The 26,439-nt window shown below is 52.1% G+C and overlaps 4 protein-coding genes across 6 annotated transcripts in view; 1 reads left to right on the forward strand and 3 right to left on the reverse strand.

Moving 5' to 3' along the window:
- The window catches only part of RDH16 (retinol dehydrogenase 16), a 28,040-nt gene extending 13,891 nt beyond the window's left edge, over window positions 1-14,149 (reverse strand). The window contains exon 1 of the mRNA XM_032493146.1: window positions 14,024-14,149. The gene's annotated coding sequence lies outside the window, so the exon portion shown is untranslated. The remainder of the gene's footprint in view (window positions 1-14,023) is intronic.
- GPR182 (G protein-coupled receptor 182) lies at window positions 2,228-4,335 on the forward strand. The gene is made up of 2 exons (XM_032493142.1): window positions 2,228-2,363; window positions 2,743-4,335. Exon 2 carries the CDS (start codon window positions 2,868-2,870, stop codon window positions 4,068-4,070), a length of 1,203 nt encoding a protein of 400 aa, XP_032349033.1. The 5' UTR covers window positions 2,228-2,363; window positions 2,743-2,867; the 3' UTR covers window positions 4,071-4,335.
- Window positions 6,437-14,162, reverse strand: ZBTB39 (zinc finger and BTB domain containing 39). The gene is given in 3 exon segments (XM_032493141.1): window positions 6,437-10,559; window positions 10,561-12,513; window positions 14,024-14,162. Coding segments are annotated over 2 exon segments (2,136 nt in total). The 5' UTR covers window positions 12,469-12,513; window positions 14,024-14,162; the 3' UTR covers window positions 6,437-10,331.
- A 5,426-nt stretch (window positions 14,163-19,588) lies between these two features.
- On the reverse strand, window positions 19,589-26,439 carry TAC3 (tachykinin precursor 3). 3 transcript variants are annotated; one of them, XM_032493148.1, is made up of 7 exons: window positions 26,295-26,439; window positions 25,599-25,717; window positions 23,132-23,240; window positions 22,970-22,999; window positions 22,438-22,491; window positions 21,976-22,050; window positions 19,589-19,865 (listed from the first exon to the last, which is right to left on the reverse strand). In XM_032493148.1, the coding sequence occupies exons 2-6, from the start codon at window positions 25,710-25,712 to the stop codon at window positions 21,977-21,979; spliced, it is 381 nt and encodes a 126-aa protein (XP_032349039.1). In that variant the 5' UTR covers window positions 25,713-25,717; window positions 26,295-26,439; the 3' UTR covers window positions 19,589-19,865; window position 21,976. The 3 variants fall into 3 exon arrangements, with proteins under 3 accessions (XP_032349039.1, XP_032349038.1, XP_006189521.1); XM_032493147.1 differs by having other exon boundaries at window positions 23,132-23,237; window positions 26,295-26,437; XM_006189459.3 differs by having other exon boundaries at window positions 19,589-19,954; window positions 26,295-26,437.

The following is a 26,439-nucleotide window of genomic DNA, read 5'->3' on the forward strand; positions in this document are numbered from 1 at the left end:
TGTCATCATAGTTCATCATGACAGATTTCTTGATCTAGGAGTGGTCTGATGTGTAAGTGGAGGTGTGATATAATAAAAGATATATATTTGGTCTTTGCCCTGGTTCCTTACACAGAGCTCCTAAAATCTTGGTAATTTCCTAGTAATCGCAGTGACAAGAGCATCTTACAGAGAACTCCCAAACCCCTTGGAATCTCTTGGGTGATAGGAATGTCTTCTGTTCCAGGGAGATGACTCTTCTTGGGCTCCTGATGACTTGGGGATGGGGCTGCTCACCAGCAAGACCAAGCCTTGATTAGAAGCTTGGAACTTTCAGCCTCACCCCCTACCCCATCCTCTGGGGAGAAGGGTGGGGCTAGAGATTAAAGCAATAATCGGTCATGTCTACGTGATAAAGTTTCCATAAAAATACCTACACTATGAGGTTCCAAGAGCTCCCAGGTTGGTGAACATATCCATGTGCCAGGAGGGTGGTGCTCCCCAACTCCAAAGAGATAGTCCCTGTTTATCTGGCTGTTCATTTGTATCCTTTATAATGAAACAGTAAACGTAAGTAAGTATTTCCCTGAGTTTTATGAGCCATTCCAGCAAATTATTAAAACTGGAGGGGGAGTGGGTACCCCGAACTTTGTAGCCATGTTGGATAGACGTGTGTGTACCTAGGGGAACCCACTGCTTGCAACTGACATCTAAGCCCTTAAGCCTGTGGAGTCTGACACCAACTCCAGGTGCTTGGTGTCAGAATTAAATGATAGGACACCCAGCTGGTGTCTGGAGAGTCGGAAAATTGGTTGGTATGGCAGTGGTGAGGGGAACTCTACACATTTGGTGTCAGAAGTGTCGTGAGCAGAGAAACAGTTTTTCTATGGGAGACTTTAAGAAAACTGAAAAATACAAACTTGTGGTTGCCAAGGGGGCGGAGGGTGGGAAGTGATAGATGGGACTTCAAAATTGTAGAATAGATAAACAAGATTACACTGTGTAGCACAGGAAAATATACACAAGATCTTACGGTAGCTCACAGAGAAAAAAATGTGACAATGAATATACGTATGTTCACGTATAACTGAAAAATTGTGCTCTACACTGGAATTTGACACAACATTGTAAAATGAGTATAACTCAATAAAAAATGTTAAGAAAAAAAAAAAGAAAACTGAAAAATTAAAAACATCCCTTCCCATGGAGATGGTTGGTGGCGATGTTTGAACAACAATGTGAATATACTAAATGCCACTGAACTGTAAACTTTAAAATGGTTAATACTGCCATAGGAATTTCACCTTGATTAAATTTATATATATCGAACCCCCTCCAGACAACACACCCTCGATCCTACAGCCTACAAAACACAGGCCCAGCTCCAGGTGGCTCTGGTCTCTTCGCAGTGTGGCCTGTGTGACTGGCCCTCACGGAGGATAAGGAAGCTCCCCCTTCCTGCCCACAGGGCTACCTCAGGGATCAAATCAGTAACTGGGGTGAAAGTGCTCTGAGAAGCAGGAAGCTCTGCTGACACAAGACGTTCCCCAACAACACAAATCCAGGGGCTTCACGCCGTCCTCTTGGCTTGGAGGGAGACAGAAGTCTGGTGTCTGTCTGTCTGTCTCTCTCGGCCACACTTGGCCAGAGAAGCACGGAGCAGCGGGGGACATAATGCTGTCCTCCTCCCTCTCCGTGTCCAGGCTTCTCCCTGAAGCTCAACGCCCCTTTCCCACTCGACACCCAGCCTTCTCTCTCTCTCCAGATTCTCACCTCAGATCGCAGCTTAATGCTGGGGAATGGCCAGAGTGATTGCAAGTCTGACACATTTTCAGATTTACTTTAGCCCTCCCGCCCATATCCAGTCCTGCTTTGGCAAGAATCAGGACCGACAGCGGAGAGCAGGACTCCCGGCTGATTTAGCAAGGGGAGACCACAAACATATGTAATGCATTTACCACAGGGCCGGCCCTGTGCTCAGCACGTCACCTCGCTGGCTCATTTAATTCTCACAACACCTGTTTTAGTAGATGTGCCTGTCATCCCATTTTGCAGAGGAGAGAACTGAGGCTTAAAGAGGTAAATTCACACAGCTAGTGAGGACTCTGGATTTTAATGCTTGCAGCCTGACTCCTCCCTGTCACTGGCATACTGGAACTTTGGCTGTGACTTCCCCTCTAACTGGATTGGGGGAAGGCAGGAAAAATCCTGACCCTCTCTCACAGAGCCTCAGCCAGTGATACTGCTTCCTGGATGAGAAGGACAGCCCTGAGCCCGCAGCAAAGCCAGCCCCGCAGCCACGGCCCTCCAGCCTCCTCACAGCTCCCCAGCACTCCAGACCTGCCAGCCTGTAGGACTGAAGTGCTCCCGACACGGAAACTCAGGTGAGTGTTGCCCCCTCTCAGGAAGAAGGGAGTGGGGCTCGGAGAAATTGGCTTCCTTGCATGATCACAGTTGTTCCCAGGGAGGAACTGGAGCCAGGGTGGGGGGATGTGTGTCCCCATACGTGGTCCAAATAGCAAGACAGAGCGAGAGCCCTAAGGAAGACCCACGTAAAAGGGCCAAGGGGTGATGTGCCGGGAGAGAAGCAGGGACTGAGCCCACCTGGACTGGAGGAGGGTGGGGCTGGCCGGGGCTGGGAAGAAAGCGGTCGGGCACAAACAGTTCTGGTCTCTCCTGCCACCAAGACCTCTTAACAACATATTTGCGCTCTTGGGTCAAAGCCTGTGGTCAGCTGTGCACTCTCCTTTCTTGCCTCCCCAGACCCAGAATCTTCACCCAGAGTCTCCTGGTCCCTGCGGCCCGCGACCTCGGGCACACGGGGCTGCCGCCGAGGTCTCTTTTCCCTCGCAGCCCTCCCCCGCCCCGCGAGGCGCCTGCCGGCCCGCATGTCGGCCGCGGGGCCCGGCCCCTCCCAGGGGCCCCCGGCGGGGCCGGCCAGCGAGCCGGGAGAGATCCACAACTGGACAGAGCTGCTCTACTTCTTCAACCACACGCTGCCCGAGTGCCACGTGGAGCTCAGCGAGAACACCAAGCGGGTGGCGCTCTTCGTGCTCTACCTGGCCGTGTTCGTGGTCGGGCTGGTGGAGAACCTGCTGGTGATCTGCGTGCACTGGCGCCGCGCGGGCCGCGCGGGGCTGCTGCGCCTCTACGTCCTCAACATGGCGGCCGCCGACCTGGGCACCGTGCTGTCCCTGCCCGTGTGGATGCTGGAGGTCACGCTGGACTACACCTGGCTCTGGGGCAGCTTCTCCTGCCGCTTCGCCCACTACTGCTACTTCGTCAGCATGTACAGCAGCGTCTTCTTCCTGGTGTGCCTCAGCGTCGACCGCTACGTCACGCTCACCGGCGCCTCGCCCTCCTGGCAGCGCCACCAGCACCGCGGGCGGCGGGCCGTGTGCGCGGCCGTCTGGGTCCTCTCGGCCCTCGTCCCGCTGCCCGAGGTGGTCCACATCCGGCTGGTGGACGGCTTTGAGCCCATGTGCCTCTTCGTGGCGCCTTTCGAAACGTACAGCACGTGGGCGCTGGTGGTGTCCCTGTCCACCACCATCCTGGGCTTCCTGCTGCCCTTCCCTCTCATTGCCGTCTTCAACGTGCTGACGGCCTGCCGCCTGCGGCGGGCGGGGCGGCCCGAGGGCCGGCGCCACTGCCTGCTGTTGTGTGCCTACATAGCCGTCTTCGCCATCTGCTGGCTGCCCTACCATGTGACCCTGCTGCTGATCACACTGCACGGGACCCACATCTCCCTCCACTGCTACCTGGCCCACCTGCTCTACTTCTTCTACGACATCATCGACTGCTTCTCCATGCTCCACTGCGTCGTCAACCCCATCCTTTACAACTTTCTCAGCCCGGGCTTCCAGGATCGGCTGCTGAAAGCTGTGGTCCATTACCTTCCCAAGGCCCAGGCCAGGGAGGGCAGACGTGCCTCCTCCTCCTCCTCCTCCTCCTCCTCCACCCAGCATTCCATCATCATCACCAAGGAAGGCATCCATCCCCCTGCAGCGGGCCCTCACCTCCACCCGAGCCTGAACTTCCAGGCACCAAATACCCCACCCACCTCCGCTCCTCAGTCTCTCATAGCCAGTTGAGGAGGATTCCAGTCTCCTCCACCAGCGAAGCAGAAAGCTGGAAGAGGAGGTGAGAGACTTTGGGGGAGCACGGGAGAGGGTCAGAGCACTCATGGCCGATTCTGGGTATATCTTAAAATACTGAGGTGGGGAGGTGGGGAGTTGGGGATGGGGAGAGGGGACAGGGAGGGATAGGGAGCAGGTCCTTGTGTTGTGATATTTGACCTGGTCCTGGTGTCTAAGGGAGACACGCAGGGGAAAGGGTGAAATAAAGATTAGAGACAGCCACGACTCTGGGTCTCTGAAAAAACCTGCCCTGCCAGCTGGGACTAGGAGGGGAGCTGAGGCTGAAGAGATGCTCAGCAGAAAGCAGACGCACTCATTTCAGAAATCACCCTGGCCGGAAAGAGTGCACTCTGCAGGAACCCCAGGCAGCTTTGCTTTCGTGTTCGTGCTTGTCGACCTCCCGGCACACCATGCAGGCTGTGGTGACAAGAGGCCAGAGGCCAAGGAACCAGGAGGCCTCAGGAGGCGTTTCCTAGCAGTGCATCCTCCCTGCGGTGATAGATGGAGGGGCGGGGCCGGCAGAGGTGGGTAAAGCCGAGGTCAGTGTCTGAGACAGGCACCCTGCAGCTGGGTCAGCACGAGGATTCTCCACCCTCACCACCACCATCCAGGAAGCGGCTCCATTTCCTTGCCGATGCTCTCCGCGACCCCCCTCCCACTAGAGCAGAGGAGCTGCCCCAGAGTCCACACTCCTCAGAGCCCACCTCCCCCCAGCTCTGAGTCTAGGACATTTCCAGACCTCTACCCCTCGTCCCTCCCTGTCTCTCCAGGTCAGAGGAAAACATCAAGGAACATCCATTCTGGGAGCAGACTTTGGGACAGGCAGCAGCAGGCACTGCCGGTGCTCCATCTGTCAGCCTTTGTCCTGTGCACAGGGTAGCGAAGGAGACATCTTCTAATCCTGTCACAGGACAGAGTTCTGGCATTCTTCTAAGTCAGTTCTCACCCACAGACTTCTTTCTTCCTGGACAAGTCTCATAATTTTCCTGTCCAACAACTCACTTCCATTAACACTTGTCCTACAGACAGGAAAGTAAGTCCTCTTGCTAACACGCAGGTCTTCTGCAAAAGGCTCATCTATCAGTTTGGGGAACTAGGACCATGTCTGTGAAGTGCTCTGACTCCAGTAAGGCCTGAGAGTAGGTCCCAGCCCACCTGTTCTGAGTCCTCGGTCTCTCCATCCTGCCTGTGGAGAGTGAAGGGCTGGTGGACACGGTCTCTGAGACCCTCTGTCCTGCTCAAGTGCTCAGTATGTCTGGAATGTTTAACTTGGATTAGCTGCTCGCTGACCTGGTGTGCGGTCTCCTCTGCTCTCAGAAATCTGAAACTGTTCACCAGATGCATTAAACATGTGCTCCAACACTATGTGCCCGTTTGTCGGGAGCACCGAGAAAAAATCCATGTCTACTGCTCACTGGGCCCAAACCTGAGAAAGGGTCTTAAGCTACAAACAGCTACTCAGTGGTATAGAGCTGAAGGCTGTTTCAATCAGGACAGTGATGTGGGGCTAGAGCAAGAACTTAACCTAACAATGCAGAAAATGTACTGGACTTTCCTCCCTTGTGTCCACATGAAAACCAAGCAAGTCAATGCCCACATCACTGCCTCCTCTGACTTGGGCTCCAGAAACTCCCTGAAGGAAACCCAGCGGCACATATCACACCCCAGGTTACCTCAGAGGCCATTTTCCCTACAACTTCTCTTCCCCCAGATTTCACTCTGGCAACCAGTGCCCTGGCAGCATGGGTACTTCCCGGGGCTGAGAGAACCAGCATGCTGAGCAAGGCCACCCTCAGCGTTTGCGGGGCACTGATGGGGGGCCAGGCCCAGGCAATGTGCTCTGAGACCAAATGGACCACGTCACGCCCTACCTTCTAGAGGTCTGTCTCCCTTCTGTGGGGGGACAGTTGTTATCAACCTCATGAAACCATGCCAGACCTCCGCCCCCTCTCCACTCTGATACACCATGTCACGGCGAAACAGATGGCACCAACCAGACAAATTTGTGGCCAAATCTCTGGTCCAACCAGACATCAGCAGAGCCCCACTGCTCTCTCTGAGCCAACAGAAGATTCCTCTCAGGGATGTTCCCTCTGAAAAGGTCGGGTCATTGAATTAATTTCCCACTGTCCCACTAAAAACAGGACAAATTAATGCCGGGGAATTCTAGCTACAGGAAAGGAAAATGTGCTACCTGAAAGAATTCTGGCATCTGCTGAGCAGAACACTCTACTGAAAGGGTGATGGCCCGGGTACTCTGAACTCTGAAGGGATGAGCATGATCACAGTAAATAGGAAAAGCACTCCCATTTCAAATTTCCTTTTTTTATTCTAAATAAAAACCACACTTTGTGCCGAACAATGGAATATAAAAGAATCAGATGTACAACGATTTTAGACATCTACTATTTGGGAAAAAAAGTTTACAAAATATACAAAACTTTACAGCAATAGATAGTAAACACTTAAATATTAGGAGGTCAGTACTTATTAATTTAATGGAAGGAGTTAGACGTCAACAACTCTTCTCGGATTCGTTAAGAGACTTGAGCTAGTAGAGGGGCAGGGAGGGTGGACTGGACGGGGGAAGGGTGTTAAAAGAAACATCCAAATCAAAAGTTTCCTTTTCGTCCTGATGTTAAGTTTATGATGAGCGATCACATTGAAACGAACGCTGTGTGCCCTGCTTCCTAATTCATCCAGTGCACGATTTCGGGAAAAGGATATGTGGGGACTCCCAGAGGGGCATTATTTCTCCACATGGCCCACTTCCATGCCAACAAAATCAGTGTCCATCTACGAAGGAATTTAAATTCACTTCCAAAGTTGAGTAGTCTGGGGAACAGGAGGGCACAGCAGGCAGCCAGAAGAGGAAGAAAACATCAGCAGCAAAACCTGACTGGGGAGAAGGTATTAAAGACAAAGGCTGTCCAAGAGATAAAAGGGTGCTGACAGATCAGAGGAAAGTCGAAAAGAATTTTTACCCATTTCCTGGCCCCCACCCCCACCTCCTTTCTTCCCAACTAGCCATGAACTATAGACACTCCACGGGGTCTTAAAATTTAGGAACAAATACCAGGGTACAGCAGAGCTTGCCAGCGGGCACCGTGGCATCAGTGAGCCATCAGTGGGTCAGAGGAGTGCCAGGACACTGGCACTTCCTCTGGGCACAGCAGCCTCTGTCATTTAGTGTGCCATTAAAGTATCACCCTCTTCCCTTAGGGAAAAGTTGGGAATGGCCTCGTGCTTGCTTGCTTTAATGCTCTAGGTAATTTCTAAACAAAGGGCTCTGCAAATCATGCAGCTGGTCCTGAGTACAGAACAAGAAGAGGGGAGGAGAAGGAGCAGAGAAGACATTCAAAGGGCAGACAGAACCTCAGAACAGCACAGGAGACAGCGCTAACCTGGGCTCCAGGGCAGAGAGGGCAACAAAACCCAATGAGCAGAAGGCTGAAAAAACTTAAAACTCAAAATATGAATACCTTCTACCAGGTATCCTTGAATGCCCTTTGCCATAAGCCATAATATAGTGTTTCAAATAAAGCAGTGCAGAAAAGGGTGAGCTGGAGGCAGAGGCAGCAAACACGACTGCAAAAGGAGGGTTGAGGTGTGAATACAGGGGACGCACAGGGGAATGGGGTTTGGTCAATGAGCCTCATGAGCTACTGACCCTGCTACATGTCTGACTGCAACCAACCGGGCCACCCTGGTCAACCACTGGGCCTCAGGAGGATCAGGGGGTGCAGTTTTTTAGTGTTTTAGGGGCAAAGCTTCAAGGATTTGTTTTTTGGTTTACTGGCAAAAAGGGAAAACTTCACAGTTTCAGGTTAAGTACACAGACTACCCAGCATCCACGACGCCCTCTGTTAAGGAAAAGGGCTTCTCCAGCACACCGATCCAGTCTCGGCTCCGTGGTTGGGTTCCAGTAAGTGCCCCAAATCCTGCCATTCGAAACTTGGTCCTCACCAACAATCTGGGAGAAACTGCTCTGGCTGCAAACACTTAGCAGATACTTGCCTGTAGTCTTTTATACACTTTCTTTCTTAAACTTCTAATGGTCAGTGTGGGAAGAAGGAAGCAGGCAGTCAGGGATGGTAAGTCTCAGCACTGCTTTCCCAGCAAGAATGTCCCAAGGGAACACTTAACAAGTTGGCTTCAGATAGTGGAAGTGGCCACTTGCACAAGTCCCATCGTGCAAGGGTCACCTCACCAGAGTGCCTGCACTCCAACCTGGAGGCTTTATCAATCGAGGGCTGGGGAGAGAGGCAGCAGGTTCAACAAGGACAGAGCTTTGGTTTGCCTGTTTGTCCCAGCCAGCCTCCTAAGTTTAGGAAGGATGAGAAAATATGCAAAAAGGTCCTTTACGTGGCTTGATCCCCTCACCCATCCCCAATCTACTCAATCACAGGACGGAAGGGGGATGAAAGGCTTAGGGATTTAACAAACCTCAACTTTCTAGACCTTACGCCATTATCTAAAGGGTTCCCTGGGTTTATTCTGCAAGACTGCCTGGAGAGAAAGAAAAGAATTTGCTTGTTTAAAGGTGTGACCTGTTCTCCCCTAGTTCTAGCCACTGTTTCCCAAATCTCTGACCAGGACTGTCTCCTGGAATAGGGCTACCTACTGGGAGCAGCTCATTTTCCTGAAGTCTCTTATCCAAAAGAGATGCTGGGTAATATGTATATAAAACCAAAAATAAATAAATATTATGTTCAAAAAAGGCTTTGTGAGTCAATTAAAACCACTTGCTTGTGAAACAGCCCGGGTGCTGCTGAGTCCCACCTGGGCAGCGTCAGGGCTGAGGCCAGGGACTCCCAGAGCTCGCCTGAGCAGGTGAGGTAGTATGGGTTACTGAGGTGCTGCCTTGTGAGTATGCGAGATCCGAGGGCCCTCTCCCTCAAGCCTTCTTTGGGCAAGACCCCCTCAAAAGGCAACTAAGAATAGACCCAACCAGCACCCCTGGACTGGGCAAGACCCGTTGCCCAGCCACCCAGGGAGGGCTTGAAGCAGCTGTCAGCAACTAGTGCCCCCTGGTGGCGATGCGATGACAGATGAGGATAAATTCCAGCAGGACAAAGGTGAGCTGCCAAAGCTCTGGCCCAGTTAGCACAAAGTAAACAACAGGTTACCCGACTGGGGCAGACAGAACGCACATCCTGCTACACACCACTAGTTACTCGGGTCCCTTTAGTCCTGAAGGGCTCACAGTCCACCACTCCACCACTTCACGGGGTCTTCTCATCTACACTATAGGCCAAACACAATTCGAGGTGGGAGACTGGATGTAAATTAAGGCAAGGCTGCTGCTGTCAGACATCCCCACCTCTCCCCCAGGAAACTCACGGTTGATGGAGGTGGCCGGATGACAGATGACTACATCAAAGTGGCTCCCTGTCCTCTCTGCCCCACAGGGAAGGCCTGACGTCCTGGGCCATCGCTCCATAAAATCACGTTTCTTTGGAATTGAGGAGAAAAGAGAAACCTCCCTTCCTGTCCATCCAGACTGCCACTTCCGGCAGCACTGCAGGACACCTCTTCTGGCTGGCAAGGATTCATCCCAAAGCTTTCTGACCTAAATGGAAAGCTTTGTCCCCCCAGTTGGGATCTAGCTGCCAAGAGACCTCACTATCCAATCAGCAGATCAGAGCCATGGAACAAGCAGGTCCCTCCATCCCTGACACCTTTTCCCTGCTGAGGGCTGCGACTGGAGCCGGAGGTGAGCTGCTCTGCTGACTAGGCTTTCCTGAATGACCACACTCCCAAAATCCCTCTCATAGCTGGTTGTCCCGGTCGGAGGTCTGGCAGTAACACCCACCGTGAAGACCTCTCTCCACCTCTTCTATTCAGTGAGGCTGTTGGTTGGATTCTTAGCAGCATAAAACCTATCAGTAAACTAAAACTTAGGAGGCTGGGGAAGGGGATCTACTTGATACCAACTGCCTGACGAGATCCCAAAACCAGCCTCAAAAGAATCAAAAACACAGCCCTGCATGGGCAGGAACAGGTAAGGAGGTAAACATGATAGGGCCGTTGCTTCTCAAAAACAGTAACAGTGTTCATGTGCTATTTCTTCTTTTTTCTCCTTTAAACACAGGACAGAACAGGACTCCTAGCAAGGCAAAACCGTAACTTCGGCTCGGGAAGGACCAACAGCCATCAGAAAACTAACGTCCTGGCTGCTGCCTGGGAGCGCCCCCTGGCTCTGCGGGGACCCAGTCAGCTGTCCGGGTTCTTCTCGGCCTCTTTGGAATGGATAATGTACATGAAGGTCTGCTCGATGGTGAAGTCAGGCGGGAGGCTGCCTTTGTGCACGCCGACGTGCTTGCTCATGAGGTTAAGCGTGGAGCTGTAGTGGCCACAGACCGTGCAGCGATACATGAGGGCCCCCGAGTGCGTCTTCAGGTGGCACTTGATGGTCGAGCGGCCTCGGAAGAACTTGTGGCACTACCTTACACTGGTACGGCTTCTCGCCCGTGTGGATCCGCCGGTGGTAGTTGAACTCACTTGTGTGGGCAAATCTTTTGCCACACACCTTGCAGCTATACTTGCTATTCCCGGGTTGGCCCTGCAGTGCCAACTCCTCACTCAGGAACTCTTCTGCTGGCAGCTTCCGCTTCTGGAGAGCTGGGTGCTGTAGCCCAAAACCAGGCCGTGCATCAAGGCCACTGTTGCATTTGTGCTGGCTCACGTGGTAGCGATAGGCAGCCTCCGACTTGAAGCTCTGGCTGCACAAGTGGCAGCGGAAGAGGGCGTCTTCCAGGCTTTGGTGCACAGCCATGTGCTTCTCCAGGAGATGCCAGTCCACAAAGCTGTTTGCACAGACGGAGCAGGAGAAGACCGAGATGCCGAGATGGGAGAGTGTGTGCCACATGAGGCTGCAGAGGTTGAGGTGGCGCTGGTCACAGACACTGCAGGCCTGGCCCTTCAGGTTAAGGTGGTCAAGGATGTGGCCCCGGACCACGTGGAAATCTCTGGCCAATGCCTTACCACAGGCAGCACATTTCAACTCTGCAGAGGCCGCTCCTGCAAACAGACCCAGCTTCCCAGGCAGAGGGTCGCTGGGGTGGACGATGATGTTGTTCTCAAATATCCCATCCCGTCGGTGGAGGGTCAGCTGCCACTGGGTAAAGAACTTAGTTTCACACATGTCGCAGGAGAAGAGGAAAATACCGATGTGGGACAGAACATGGGTCACCCGGGAGTTACGGTCCTGGAAGTGTGTCTCGCAGACCTTGCAGTTGCCAGTCAGCAGGTCCACGTGGTCCCGAGCATGCTGGCGGATGAGCTGAATGTTGGGCTCTAGAATTTTCTTGCACACTTGGCAGGGCATGGCCTTACTCTCTCGGTTGTCATTCTCTCCGAAAGTCAGCTCGTCCTCGCTGTCGTCACTCAATTCAATCACCTCCTCAGCTGTGCCTATCTCCTCGGTGGGGTCTTCAAACTGCAAGTCGTCGTCCCCCAGGTCCTCCAGCTGGAGCTCTTCCATCTGCCCAAAGCTGGGGTCTTTGGAGTGGTCGCTATTGCTCAGACAGGAGTTGGTCCCAGTGGTAATATCTATTGCATTGTCAGGGGTAAAGAAGCTGTTTTTACTGAAGTCTCCATTGCTCTGGACTTTGTATGGCTGGCAGGAGCTTGTGCTGGTTTGGATGCCCATGCTGACAGTGCCCAGGACTGGCTGGGTCACCATACTGGGGACAGACGTGAAAGGAGCAGGGGCATCGTGGTCTTCTGTCTTTGGCGGCAGTGGCTGCTGCGGCAGAGGCAGGCTATGGTTAGTGTCACTGGTAACGTTTCTCTCTTCCTCTTTATAGCTTCCTCCAGCATCACCAGGCAACACATAGTTTCTATCAGGAACAAAGTGCTCCCCACCACCCCGGAGTTCTCCAAGGGGATGGGTGGGTTCTGCTGAGCTACAACTCAGGGTACCAGAGTGGCTCTCAGTGGTGCTGGTCAGCGGCTTGGCCACGGCAGTGGTCTCCAGGTCAGGAAAAGTGGAGTGACAGGCCCGGAGGAGATCCTCCATACCCAGACGCTCAGCGACCTCGTAGATGACCCCAACGTTGATCAGGTCCGTGAAGAGCTCTGACGTGTAAACAAAGCTCAGAATCTTCTCAAAGTTGGCGGGGGTGATGAAGTCCACCACATAGGTCCTGGCAGCATCGAGCCCAGTGTTCAGGAAGAGGTTCTGGAAGTAGCCAGCCGCACAGGCTAGCACGGCTTTGTGGGCCGGGAAGGAGCGGCTCCCCACCACGATGGTGACATCGCACATGGTCTCCGAGAGCCGGCACTTGTTGAGTTCCTTCAGCAGGTTGTTGGGGTGGTTGGTGCTTTGCAGTTTGATCCTCATGCCCATCTTAGCAGCTCCTATGATGTTGCCTTCCTTATCAGCACGGTTAATCTGTGGACAGCAAAAGGAAAAGGTGGATGGCCAAACACATCCCCGCAGGTGAGGAGATCCACAGGAGGAAATGCCACCAGTCTGCGTGTTTCCAAGCTCTGCGTGGGGAGCAGCAGTGAATGGACAAACACCTGCTCCATTCTGCTGGGGGCAAGGACAGCAAAAGTAACGGGACAGTGACCTCGCTCCCTGCACATTCCCAGAGTAGTCACGACAAAATCCAAAAGTATTGGGGAAAAAACTGTCAGCTTGGTCTTTAAGAGTCAGTAAGAGAGTCTGTAGGCCTGGTTAGACAGAAGCTAGTGTCTTAAAGCCAAGCCAGAAGCATCCTCTCAGACAAAATCTTACACTTCTTAACCAGAGCAACTGGCTCAAATTTTTCTCAGTAATTTCCTAATTTCCTCCTGAATACACGCTTTCCTATCTCATTGCATATATTCTCTTCCCTTATGATGCCAAATGCCACACACACACTAGAACACAATTATCAAAGCGCCACTGGCTGCTGGGGAAAGGGAAAGGGTGCTCTGTCCTTTAGCTTCCTACCATTGCTATGTTCTTTCAGTCCCTAAATAAGTCTCTCGCTCATTCTTGAGTCCCCATCTCTCTCTACCCATGCTACCTGCCTGCCCTCTTGTCTCCCCATAGCCCAGAGCTATTTAGAGACTGCTCTATCACATTCTCTGTGTGCTGTGAATGAAGTAAAAACACTCAGAACCCAAAGAAGTAAAGCAAAGCAGAACACAACTGTGGTATTTAATATGACAAAGACGCTTCCATTCTTTTTCCCACCCTTTTCAGGAATTATGCTTATTTGACCAGAACTAAGAGATTTACTTGATCTTGATTACACAGGTAACTCCTACAGGCTTGCTCAGTTCCACTTTTTCCCCCTTTTCGAGTCCTGCACGACGAAGGGGGACAAGCTAGCTGGCTTCTCCTTCAGTCTCACGACTCGCCCTGTGCAACACAGCCTCTTTCTGCACCTCATCACGTTCGATTAACTCCCAACTTTCTCTGGGGCCCAGGAAGCTTCTGGGCATTGTTGGGTACCAGCCAAGCATCTCCCGGGCCCTGGTGGTCACACATCAACGGTCAGCAGGTCGGGGCGCCGGGAAGCCTGGGCGGGGAGCGGTAGGGGACGGATTCGGAACTTCCGAGAAGGCACCCCAACAACCCCGTGGCGCCGCAGTCTCCCCTCTGGAGGGTCGAATCCGGGAGGAAGGGAGTTCAGTGGGGCTGGGCACTCCATCTGGGGAGCACCAAGTACCTCGGTGCCTCCCAAACAGCGGGGCGACCTCGGGCGGCGGGTGGGGGGCGACGCGGCGGGGCGCGGGGTCGGACAGGGGGCGAAGGGATCGGCGGCGGGGCCGGCCGGGGGCGGCGCGCGGCGGGAGAGGACGGGTCCGGGCGAGGGGAGCGGGCAGGGGGGAGCCCAGCGAGGGCGAGAGAAAGGCCGGGACGGGGGTCCGGCCTCGGCCAGGGCAGCCCTCGGCCCGGCCGCGCTTACCCGGCTCCGCGGGGCCCGAGCACCATCGCCGCCGCCGCCTCACACAAAGGCCCCGGCCCGCCGTGCCCGGCCCGACGAGGAGGCGGCGCCGCCAGCCGCGGCCAGACTCTCCATCCGCCGCGCTGCTCGCCGCGCCGGCCCGGGCCGCTCCAGCCGCCCGGCCCGCAGCGCCCCCCGCCGTCCCGGAGGAGGCAGCGCCCCCCGCCGCTCGGCCGCAGCGCCCCCAGCCGCTGGGGAGGAGGCAGCGCCCCCCACCCCACCCCCCAACAACGGCGGGACCGGGCGCGAGGCCGGAGGGCAGAGGCCACCAACCCTCGGGCCGGCCCTCGGGAGCAGCTGCGGGAATGTTTCCGACCCCATCCCCCAGGCCTGGCTTTTCTGAAGCGGCGATCCACCCGGCGGAGACCACTTCCTCCTCGCCCTGGTACCTGGAGAAGTGAAAACCCCATCCCCTAAGCTTAAATCTCCTCCTCTATTCTACGTCTCATATTCCCAGAAGTTTACTCTCAAAACATCTGCTGTTGTAGTTTTACAAAAAGTTGTAACATTATTGACTAATTTATAGCTCCGCCACTAGGCAGAGAGCTTCCTGAAGGCAGGGGTCTGTGGTTCTGCACATTACTGCATCCCCGCACTTACCACACATTTCTGGTCCATATGACAGGTAATTAATAAAGCCCGTTTGAATGAATGAACAACTGAATGAATAAATACTTGAGAGCTGGGACCATGGTGGACCACTCTTCTGAAAGTTCACTGTGGCCTCCCCTTCCAGCTAGGTGGCCAAATGAAGGAATTCACATTATCCCGCTGTGTGCCACCGCACCTTGGCTGCCCAGGCCTGCTTCCAGCAGCTGGTCCCCCCTCTTGGAGGGGAGCAGAACTTGACATCCCCAAATGTGCCTCTTTGACATAAGGATTCTTTTCAAGAAGCAGCAGACAGCAGAGAAGCTCCGAAAACTGAGAAATTATCCTTTTGTTAGAGATATTTACATTTGTAAGCGAAATCTCCATTTGTAAGTGCCTCCCTCTCTGTACCTGAAAGATAACTAAATGTCTAGGAACTCTTAGTTTTCCTGGGTACCTCCCATGTAGACAGGAAGTATACATGTGATTAAACCTCTGTTTCTTTTTTTCCTGTCAATCTGTCTTTTATTATTTATTCAGCCCAGAACCTAGAAGGGTAGAGGGAAAATTATTTTTCCTCCCCTGCTTCCCTCTTTCAAGAGCCCCACTGCCCTGCTTCCACCTGGCCTTCTCCTTTAGTGCACCAGTTACCCTCCAAATCTTCCAAACGCTCCTGCCCAAGAATTGTCATCAAACCAAGACCACCTGCCCTGCCTGCCACACCACCACCACCTAAGACATTGGAAGTCCACACATTTCTGGTCCATATGAAGTCCTTGTCATCCCAGCTCTCTCTCCTCCAACACGTAGGAACATCTCAGGCTCTAGGACCCTTCTGTGTCTGTGTCTCCTATCTCATCCTGTCCATTGCCAGATGTTAGAAGGCAGCCAGGCAACAACTCCAACAATTTTTGCAACTTTCTAGCTCCCAAGATTCCCATTAACAATAGCAGCCTTTGTCTGCACTAAATGAGACAAACGAACACGTGCAGCTTAACACACGAGCAGTAACCAAGATATATTACTGCAGCTTGGCCAAGAAAAGTCACTGTGTGTCCCACCAACAATTCCCGTGGAACTTGGGACTGGAAAAAGGACTGAACCAACAGACCTAAAATAATGGTATCTGAGGACTGGTTCCAAAAAAAATGAAGAAACGCAGCTGCCACCAGCAGTTCCCAGTGTGGAATCTGGGGACAGACCCGAGTGCTGGGGTTTTCTACTCAAATGGGGGAATTATGGTCTGGACCACGGGCTGGGGGCTTGGGTTCTAGATGGAATCGTCTGCTAGCTCAAGCTGACTGCCCCAAACTGGAAAGCCACTTAGATCAGGAGATGACATAAAGAGAGTGGAGCTCAAAACCGAGATGATGTAATAGCCTAAAATGAAAAAGAATATGAAACGGTAGATATATATATGTGTGTGTGTGTGTATATATATATAACTGAATCACTGTGCTGTGCACCAGAAACTAACACATTGTAAACCAAGCATATTTCAATAAAATATACACACACATATATATATATAAACTGAGAACTTACTCATGGCCCTCAGAAACAGCAAGAAAGACAGAGAACCCAAAAGGGTTTGCAGGGACCATAACTATGTTACTCACTGTCCCTGAAGCCATCAGAAGTCTCCTTCAGTCCTACTGCTGATGCCAACTCTGTTTAAAAAAAAAGAAAATCCAACCGAGTAAATTTGAAGATCTAATTGACTTTACTCAACAATTCAGTAATGGGAGTGTCCCATCTAGCAAGTAGAAAGGAGCTCTGAAGAGCTCTACAAAATAGAGGTGTTTTATACGGAAAAGGGGGCAGGAAAAGGAAGTTTCTAGCAAAGAGTTGTTAAAAAAGAAACAGACCCAAAATAGAGTCACTTATGCTAAGGTCCATGTCATCAAACCAAGACTTGATTGCAGTTTCAGCCTCTCTGAAGAATGTGACTTTTAACCAGTCAATATGGAATTACCTAGCCACCTCATAGACAGCTGCCTCCCCGCAAAGGAAATAACCCGTCCTCCTGTCCATGACTTCCTTGCCCCACTCCCTTTCTGCTCTTAAAAAACCTTTCCTTTTCTGCAGCTGTTTGGAACTCCTTTCTATTTGCTAGGTGGAATGCTGCCTGATTCATGGGTCATTGAATAAAGCCAATGAGAACTTCAAATTTACTCAGCTGAATTTTGTTTTTTAACAGAGTGGATTACTTCAGGCAAGATCACCTTCCTTGTGGTAATTCCGTATTGCCTGGTTAAAGGTCACGTTCCTAGGAGAGGCTGAAACTGCCATTAGGTCAGGCATTAAATCTTGGTTGGTAACATGGGGCTTAGCACAAGTGACTCCATTACGGGCCTATTTCTTTTTTAACACATCCAATAGACTCCAAACCTCCGGCATGACTCTGAGACATCAGGCTGCAAGACTTGCAGGTGTCTTGGGCCTGTTGAATCTTTCTAACCAACTGCCTTAACCGTCTCTAGAATGTTGATCCCGGTAAATGTACTTCACATGCTAACACCCCTCTAAAGGTGTAGATTAAAGTGTGTAATGTTGATACTTGTGATATTGCGATTTATAATAAGAAATATATATTTGGTCTTTATCCCTGTTTCTAGCACAGACCTCCTAAAAATTTTGGAATTTCCTAAGTAATGAGAGCCATAGAGACGTCTGTTGTTATGTTGATGAATGCCTTGCGGACGCACCTAAAGGTGGGCGGCTGGCTGCTAGGAGGACTTTTGATTAGAGGGTTGAAACATTCAGTCTCAAACCCCTGCCCTCCAGAGAGGGAAGAGGGGGCTAGAGGTTGAATCAATTACAAATGGTTGATGATTTAATCAATCATACCTATGTAATGAAGCTTCCATAAAAACCTAAAAGAAGTGGGTTTGGAGAGCTTGCAGATTGGTGAAACCATAGAGATTCAGTGAGAGGTGAGTGGCGTGCTCAGAGAGGGCATGGACGCGCCGCGACTCTCGCATCCGTTTCCCCATGCATCTCTTCCATCTGGATAGGACTTTGGGAACCTCCAATTTGTAGTTGGTGGATCAGAAGAACAGTTAATAACCTGGGCTTAAGATAGGCATCTGAAGGGGTTGGGTTTGGGAGTGGGTCTTGTAGGACTGAGCTCTGTGAAATCTGATACTATCTCTGGGTAGATAATATTGGAGCATTGCTTGGTGGTGTGGGAAACCCTCCCCCTCCACATATACTGAATTGGGTCTAGAATCTTTAATACTGAAGTCTTTAAAGTCTATCACCATGCCATCACAATGACACACAGACACAAAGCTAAATGGAGGAGGGCCAGGAATTTAGCCAGGGTCTGTTTTTTCCTTACTTATTTCTTTGGGGGAAGGTAATTAGGTTTATTGGTTTTTTTTAAATTGCTTTTTTAATGGAGGTACTGGGGTTTGAACCCAGGACCTCGTGCATGCTAAGCATGCACTCTACCACTGAGCTATACCCTCCCCTCCAGCCAAGGTCTTTTTGAAAGTCCCCTTAGGCATCAGCCTCTTTACAGCAGGAAGAGGAAGCTTGGGATTCCTTCACTCATTCTCCAGGCACAAAAGTTGGAATCTGATTTTAAGTTTGTCTTCATTTTTCCTGGAATCCCCAGTACTGCAATTTTCATCAGTCCCACCAGAGAGCAACCTTTCTGCATAAATGCTCCTACTTGCCACAGCACTTGTGTCATCTCAGCGCACGTGTACTCCCAAGTCTGAGCAGAACCACAGCATGAAGCCTTCATGTCTCAAATACATTCCCCAGACTCTGCAAATTTACCCCAATCTTCAGCCCTCTAGATAGATGATTTTGAAAAGTCAACAAGATGACTCACTGGAAAAAGGCTTGAGAATTTGGGGAGAGAGCATTCTTTGACCTCTAGCAATAAACCTGACACCAGGCATCTGAGGTGAGCCCTTCCTCCTCCCCTTCCCCAACCCTACAGCTGTGGGTCCAAAGTTGCCCCAGTCAGGTTCTGGAAAGAGAGAACTTTCACTGGGGTGAAGGACCTGCAGGAAGTGGCCTCTGGCTCCACAGCCCTGTCTTTACACAGCCTTGGGAGGCTGTGTCAACTTTGTTACCAGGGCGGTTCAGGGGCATGGCCTTGGGAGCCTGAGGATTTCCCAGGCTGTTCCATTAGGGTACAGAAACCCCCTTGGGATCAATGGGCTGTTGGCACGTCAGATTAATAAAAGACACCCCCACACACTCATTTAACTGCTGTACATACACTAGACAAGCATTACAGGGGCTGGCAACAGTTGCACTACGGAAGAGTCGGAAATAAATGCTTCCCCTTTATAATAACGAAGGTGGCCAGTTAACACTGAAGATATCTGCTCTCCTCTGTCTTGGCCACTGCGGTAACTTTCCTGTCCATGCCCTATCCTAGCAGGACCGAGTGTTGTTTGCTTGTCCACAGCCCTGCTAGGCTGTAAACTCTGTGTATGGATCACAGCCTCATCCCCACAACCTGCTGCAGGACCCGTGCTCAACACTTGGGGGCAGAAAAATGATTCAGTGCTTTAGATGAATCCTCTTCTGAGGCTGGGTCGTCGCACAGCCTTGATCGCCACCTCCTGTCTCTAAATAGAGTTAGATTCAGGGATGGATGTCTCCCAGGCTGGAAATACAGACAAGCCATTCAGAATATCTGGGTTTTTTTCTATATCTGAAGCTGGTTTGTGAAAGCCTCTGAGGAACATCTTCCAAATTCATTTCTTCTTTCAATCACTGAATAAATCTTATGATATTAATTGTATGAAGCAATGAGTAAGGCACTGTTGGGAAAATCAGTATGTGTACAAAATAAAGATACTTCCATTTATATATGATACATGTGTGTATCATATATATGCATGTGTGTGATGTAGCTGGAAGAGTCAAGGAAGAGAAAAACTCACCCACCAACCAAATAGTCACTCTAGGTCATAGTACATAAAAATCCTTTATTGTTGAGGAGTAGAGAGAGATGTCATATTTTTAGGACACTACAGAAACTTCAGAGGATCTATAGCCAACACCTGCAGGAACTGGGGATGCTCACTAGACAGTTTCTACAGCCGATGGGGTAGGGGGACGGGGAAGGAGTCGAAGCACTAGAGTGTTACAAGGATGGGGAAGAGAAGGGAGCACATGCGCCTGGGGATGAGGACAGGGCGACAGATGTCTTCACGATGCAGCCCAGGGGTCCAGAAGTGGAGTGCTGAGGACCCAGAAAATGAAATCACGTCTCTGTCCTGTAAAATTCCCACCAACCACCCACTGGGGAAGCAGGGACAGAGGGAGGGGCATCTGTGAAGGAGAAGTGAGAGAATGGAAGTCTTAACCCTCAGCTATCTCTGCAGCCTTTGGACTAGAAGACTGAACTCTCCTCGCCACAGGTGCTTGCCCCTTCCCAGCTGCCGTGTTTATCATGACACTTACAAACACCGTGGGCATGCCCTGTGGGGCCCAGGCAGCAAGTTGCAGTGGCAAAGTTCCTATATTCCTGGCGTCCCTGTGAGCCAAGCATACACACAACCCCGTCCAATGCTCCCAGGTGTCAGTGGTCCCCCAGCCTCACCTAGTCCCTCTTCCTCTTTCCAGAAACCTCCCAGAGGAAGGACAGGCAGGGATCACTTCCTTTTTCAGGAGTTTCACATGAATGAAATAAGATGGCACAGTGATCTTTGTTGATCTATTTCATCTAATCTTATTTAAGTGCCAGCCCCAGGGGCCTTGTGTCTATTCTTCCAGGCACCAAATGGGTTGAGAATGCTCTGTTAGTGGTGAGATTATGAAGGCTGCAATTATGGGCCTGGTCCCTCTGAAAGAGCCTAGATCCGCCGGAAAGCATTAAAAGTAGATTTCCGCAATGCTCTTGTTTCTGCCATTTGTATAAAATACTATGGCAAAATTGCACTGTAATTATCTTTATGGCTGATGCATAACGTTGGGGAGAGCATGTCATCCAGATATGGCTGCCTATATAATTATCTGGCCATCGGCAGGACTGAAATAACAATCTGATGAGAGCAAAATGATACAGAAAGTACCATGTAATCAGCGAGTTACGGTTATTATGGCTCTTTGTGCCCTCTCACCCAGCGCTGAATGGGGGGCCAGACCTAGTCTCTGGGCCCCCGGATCAGGCACAGGCAGTTTCATCGAGAGCCAGCTCCCGGTCCTTGAGTCTCCTTTGAGACCAATGAGTGTGAGTAACAGGGTCTCAGGGAGGGGGCAGGAGACTCTGGGATGAATGACTGAGGCTCCCTGATCCCTCTCCTTTTCTCCCCCAACACCTTCTTTCTTTGGAAGCTGGTGCAAAGAAAGCCACCAGTTGAACTGCTATTGCTGTGTGTGGGAAGATGGTGTCGAGGCGGAAATTTCCATGTTTTGACAAGACACTTCCCCGGGGACTCTCACATTGGCATACCAAGTAAGAGAGCTGTCAGCCCATTCTGGCCCAGGGTCCAGCCCAGGAAGCTCCAGGTAGACAGACCAGAGCCCCCAAGGTCAGCCCCCGGCCGTTCCCCACACCTCCCAGACTGCAGCAATCCTATTAAGGCCAACACACAGCGCTGCATGCTGGGCACTATTCAGAACACTTTACCTACGCTCAAAAACACAACCCCACAAGATAATCATATCACCCCCATTTTTCAGATAAGGAAATTGAGGCACAGAAAGGTTGTGTAACCTGGCTAAGGGGACTCAGCTGGTGAGTGGCAGATCCAGGATTTGAACAGAGGCCATGCTCTCACCCATTATGCTGCATAGAGCAATTAAGATATGGTTTCCAGCTATGCCCCCTTAGATTTCAGAGTTCCTTGCATTTCTTCCTAAATCACCCTTGCAAAGAACTACACACTAGACCCAGTAACCTGAGATTCTGAGTGATCTGAACGTTTTCAGCCTGCCTGGGAAGCAAAATGCTTCACCTGTGGATGAGACACGGTATCTGTAATTATCAGATGATGATCTCTCCCTCTTTTGCATGGATCACAAGAGTATGGAGTTCAAACAACAAAAGGTGCCCAGCAGAGAAGCCCAGGGGAAACCCCTCCCTTCCCATTTCCCAGCACTCCCTCCTTCTGCTCAAGAGGAAGCCGGAGTCCATGAGACAGGGGAGAGGGATGAGAAAGAGATGTGTGTGCGTGCGTGCGCGCTCTCAGACAAGCACGCGCCTCTAAGTGTCGGGCACTGGTAGTGTATTTAGGGCATTAATTACGAGCATTAATGCCTATAGCATCAGAGGAAATGCTCCTCTGGCAATCTCCCCCCACCCCCCCCCCAACACCGTCCCTATCTTCTCCCTGACCAACAGTTCATACCTCATTCCGCACTGGGGGGATACTTGAAGGTGCCAAAGCTGGGGACATTCTCTTGGTTCACATCAATGGGAGTGTCTGGGTGAAGTAAATGGTGTAGTTAGGAGGGATTTTTCTGAATATGGCCTTCACCCTGACCCAACAGCAAAGGGCTGCTATGCAGGACGGCTTTGGAAGACAGAGTCGGGAAGAAGAGGAATGCTCTGGTTGCGAGATGGAGAGGAAGCAGAGCCTCCCCGCCCCTTCCCAGCTGCAGCAGGACCATCATATAAAGGTCTCCCTACTCTGCTCCCAGGAAGAGCTGGACTGTGGGTCCGAGCTGACTGGGTAGAAGGGGCCAAGGAACCTTCACTGTGGCTAAGAAAAATCCTGTCTTTCCCTCTGGTGACAAACATGAGGCAGCTGACTGCTGCCTTATCTCTGCCAGTGCCCTGACCCTTCCCCCGCTCTGCCGCACGCGCCTACCTGGCTGGACGTTCCTCTTGCCCATCAGTCCCACAAAGAAGTCGTGCATGTCACCTGCAGAAATAGGGCCAGCACTGTCAACAGCGATGTTCCGGGGCCGATACATTTCCCCAGGCATGTGTCAAGACGTCTGCATTGGATTCTGGTCTCTGTTTCTTTATCTCATCACAGCTTCACTCCCCACAGTTAGCAGGCTATCCCCTAAGCGCAGCCTCTTCACCTATCTCTCCCTCACCCACATTTCAAGAATTCTCTAGAATTCTCTCAACCAGCAGGTGCCTGGCTTAGAATCATCACAGCCACCAAGAGGTCCTCTTGCTTCCCGATAACCTGCCAGCGGAGGGAGACCCCACCGCGCCCCTCACACCTGCTTCCTCCCAGCTCCCAGTGGCCTCTTGCGGTGAGGGAAGGCTGGCTGAGCAGCTGCAGCGAGCATGCTGTGTGGGCCAGCCGAAATAGTCTCTGGGCGCCCTGCCTGAGGAGCTCTGGGCAAGCAGTCAGCAGAGACGGGGAGGGAGAAGAGGCTACTCACGTTTCTGGGGAAGTGGTGATTCCTTAGGACCTGTGAGAACAAGAACAAGCAATTGTTCCCTAAGCCATCTCCAGCCTCCTCCCCACCCAAAAGGGTCTCCCCATCCTATTTAATCTTCAGAACCCTGCCCCACATGCCCCCCTCCCTGGGGCTGCTTCCTACCCGTGCCAGCCCGGCTCAGCACTCCAAGCAATCCGTTCAGGGAGACTAAGCGGCTGTCAGCGAGTCTCCGGAGCAAGGACGGGGGCAGCTGGTGCAGGCTTGCGTCCTTCTAGGGGAGAGAGGCCAAGAGGGCTGAGGGGAGGCTCACACCCAGTCCACTCACTCTTTCCCCACAAGAAGCAGCCTCTCCTTGAGCCCACCACAGCTAAAGCTGACATCCTGTTTCTTTCAGTGTTTCCTTGGGTTTACACTAGAAGAGAAGTGGGCTCTCAAGTGTGGTCCATGGACCAGCAGCATCCACGCTGGGAGCTTGTTAGAAATACATGATCTCAGTCCTCCCCCAGACCTACCGAGACAAAATCTGCATCTTAACCAGGCCCCCAGGCGATCCATATGCGTAGCAAGTTTTGAGAAGCACTGGAAAAGGGAGAACATTGGGCGCCCCAACTGTCCCAGTTTGCCCAGGTATGGGGAGCTTGCAGTGCTCAAGCCGGGATGGCTCCGGGAAAACCGGGGTGCTGGTCATGCTATCTCCCAAGCTCAGAGGGTCCCTTGGGGCCCTCTCCCAGCTCCTGCCACGTCTCAGTGAGAAGGCCCCTGGTTCTTTTCTCCCTGGTACATCAGGAAGTGGTTTGACCAAGGATGTGGTTGCCCCATTAAGTAAGTGAGCCATGAATTCCTCCACTCACATGAAGGCTCATTAGCCAGAGCAAGTGTCCTTCGGTCTGTGCTCCACGACTGAGTCACATACCTGGGGACAGGTGGGGGGCAAGCACACCGGCAATCCTGAAATCCCCCACTCTGCACTGTGTCTCTGGTTGTTCCTCTCCCTGCACTTCCCATCGCTTCTTGCTCGCTCGTCTCCATCAGCTTCTGCCTCTGGTTTTCTCTCCATCTCCCCTGTCTCCCCTGGATTTAGAATTTCAGGGAGGCAGCATGCTCATCAGAATGAAACTTCTTCTCCTCCACAACTGAACCCCATTCTAGACCTGCTGCCAAGCAGGGGCTCTTAATCATCTCGATTTTTTTAGCAACGTGGGCACAGACCACACACCCAGTTATTTGCGGCTGCAGAGAGACAATGACAGTGATCACGCTGGGAGGTTTTCACCTTGAATCTCAGCGGTGCCTCTCTCTCCAGAGCCCTGGGGCCCTTGGTCTGCTGAGCACACACAGGTGCACATTTATACAGGGCTCACCCCAACACATGCCAACCTGGCTGCCCTCGTACGTACATCCAACCCTCGTCTCATCCCAACTGCCCTCATGCTCACGGACCTGCAGCAAGAAAGGGCAGGACAGCAATCTCTCTTTTTAACTGACCACGAGGAACAAGGTCTTGAGGCAAGTTTGTCTCAGAGGAAGAGACCCAGATATTCCGACTATCTCCAGCTGGAACCTTGGGCTCTGAACACAGTGTCCAGCCCACGCTTGGCACACTTTGTTTGGTTTTTGAACTGGTCCTGGTCTTTTGGACCTGGTGCAACTGCTGCTACCCACAACGCTGCCAGCCTCTCGTGCCCTGGGACACCCCACAAGCTGGACAAAGGCTGGTGACCTCTCTCCTTGCCCAGCACACGGCTTCCCACGCAGCCACTCCCACAAATTGTTCAAGTACTCTGCCTGTGCACCTCCTGTGATGAGATGCTGAACGATTTGAGCTGGAGAGGCAGACTTCACACACTGAATTTGTAATAAGTTCCACCTGTAATCATCTTAAAAGCATTTGTAGCGATGTAATTGCTGTCATTTCAAAACCTTGAAAAGACTTCCTCCCTGCTCTCCCCTGGTACCCCTACCCTGACAACTCCTATTCTTTTTCTTAGAGGAACTTTGAAAATTGGGGCCTGTTTTGTGTTTTTTCCCTATCCTGACTAAGCAGAGGCCAGAGGAGGACACGGGAGAGGAGAGAAGAAGGGGCTGGGATCTTGGGAGCACCTGAGGTTATTGGGGGTGGATGAGCAGGGGATGAGGAAATTATTTTAATTTTAAAAACAAAATAATATACATAACCGATAGGTAAAACAGCACACAAGTGACCATTTGGGAGAGAAATTCTGACTGTTTCATGCCATCCGGGGAGCGGGGAGGATCTGTCCCCCGTGCAAAGGGACAGAACCTGGGCTGGACCATAGAGAACCTGAGACCACGCCAGCCTGTCCCTCACAGTACCATCCAGTCACCGAGTCACCAGACAATCAATTGACCAAATGACCTATTAGTAGGTCCCGTACAAGGTGTTAAAGACACACAGAGGGACAGAGACACTGACAAACAAACCTGGAGACAGTGAGAACACGAGGCCACCAGAGAGGCAGGGTAATCCAACCCTCCGATGGATAATACAGGTGACTCCTGTCGGCCCGCCCCCTCTTCCTCCCTACAGCTGTGGGACAGGCAGAGTGCGGCTCCCACGGTGGTGCCCAGTACTCTGCCAGGGCGGGCACAGCTGGAGGGGGTGCCTTACCTTGCTGTGGCCCCCACCGGGCACCACCTGCTCCTGGGACTCCTCACAGACAGCCCCAAAACTCCAAGCCAAGCTGAGGGCCAGGATGACTGCAAACAGCAGGGTGCTCCGCATGGTGCCTAGGAGGGCAGAGGGACAGGACAGGGAAGGCGGGGAAGAGAAGAACACAACACATGGGCAAACGCAGGGGACATTCACGACCAGCAGCCTGGCTTGACCCTGCTTCCCCAGCCCCCAGCTCTTCCATCCAAGCTGTGGTCTGGGAGAGTCTCTGAGCAGGAGGGGCTCAGTTCCCCTGCCCCCCATCACGTGTTTCCCCAGGACATGCACCTGGCAATGAGCGACGGTGCGGTGGTGCGGGAGCCCTCGGCTCCCAGGGAAGACGATAGATTTAGAGGGCGTGCATGGGTCTGTTTCCTTAGTCAGCTTGAGGAGGGAGCCTTGATGCTGTTTTCCAGTCCTAGGTAACCCCAAGACTCGGGCAAAAACTTTCTAATATTGGAAGAATCAGTCTGTACCCACAGGTTCCAAACATTACTCCAACCCCTATCCACTCTTTCTGCTCACCTTCCCAGTGCCTTGCTCCCCGATCAAAGGCTGCCACCTTTATCCCTCCCTCCTTTATTCCCTCCTGACTCTGCCCCTGTCCTTTGGTGCCAGCTCCAGTCCATCCAGCATGCTCCCGCCCGTGCCTACCTGTGGAGCAGCTCTGAGCCCAGGGCAGATGGTCTAGCAGGATCGGGGAGCCGGCCCGGGGCACTGCCCGCTCCCCGCACACGCTGCTGGTGCTGCCGTGAAGAGAGAAACAGGGAGTGGAGGGGCTCTGGAAATGTGGCAGCCA

This window comes from Camelus ferus, chromosome 12 (genome assembly GCF_009834535.1).
Source record: "Camelus ferus isolate YT-003-E chromosome 12, BCGSAC_Cfer_1.0, whole genome shotgun sequence".
Classification (NCBI taxonomy): domain Eukaryota; kingdom Metazoa; phylum Chordata; class Mammalia; order Artiodactyla; family Camelidae; genus Camelus; species Camelus ferus.

What these genes read in the sequence shown, in the direction of transcription:
- GPR182 (XM_032493142.1), top strand. Translation starts at nt 2,868, where the DNA reads ATGTCGGCCGCGGGGCCCGGCCCCTCCCAGGGGCCCCCGGCGGGGCCG.
- TAC3 (XM_032493148.1), bottom strand. Translation starts at nt 25,712, where the DNA reads ATGCGGAGCACCCTGCTGTTTGCAGTCATCCTGGCCCTCAGCTTGGCT. An exon ending in GCTGAGCCGGGCTGGCACGG is followed by an intron (nt 23,000 to 23,131) that starts GTAGGAAGCAGC and finishes TTGTTCTCACAG; the next exon opens with GTCCTAAGGAATCACCACTT. An exon ending in ATCACCACTTCCCCAGAAAC is followed by an intron (nt 22,492 to 22,969) that starts GTGAGTAGCCTC and finishes CTATTTCTGCAG; the next exon opens with GTGACATGCACGACTTCTTT.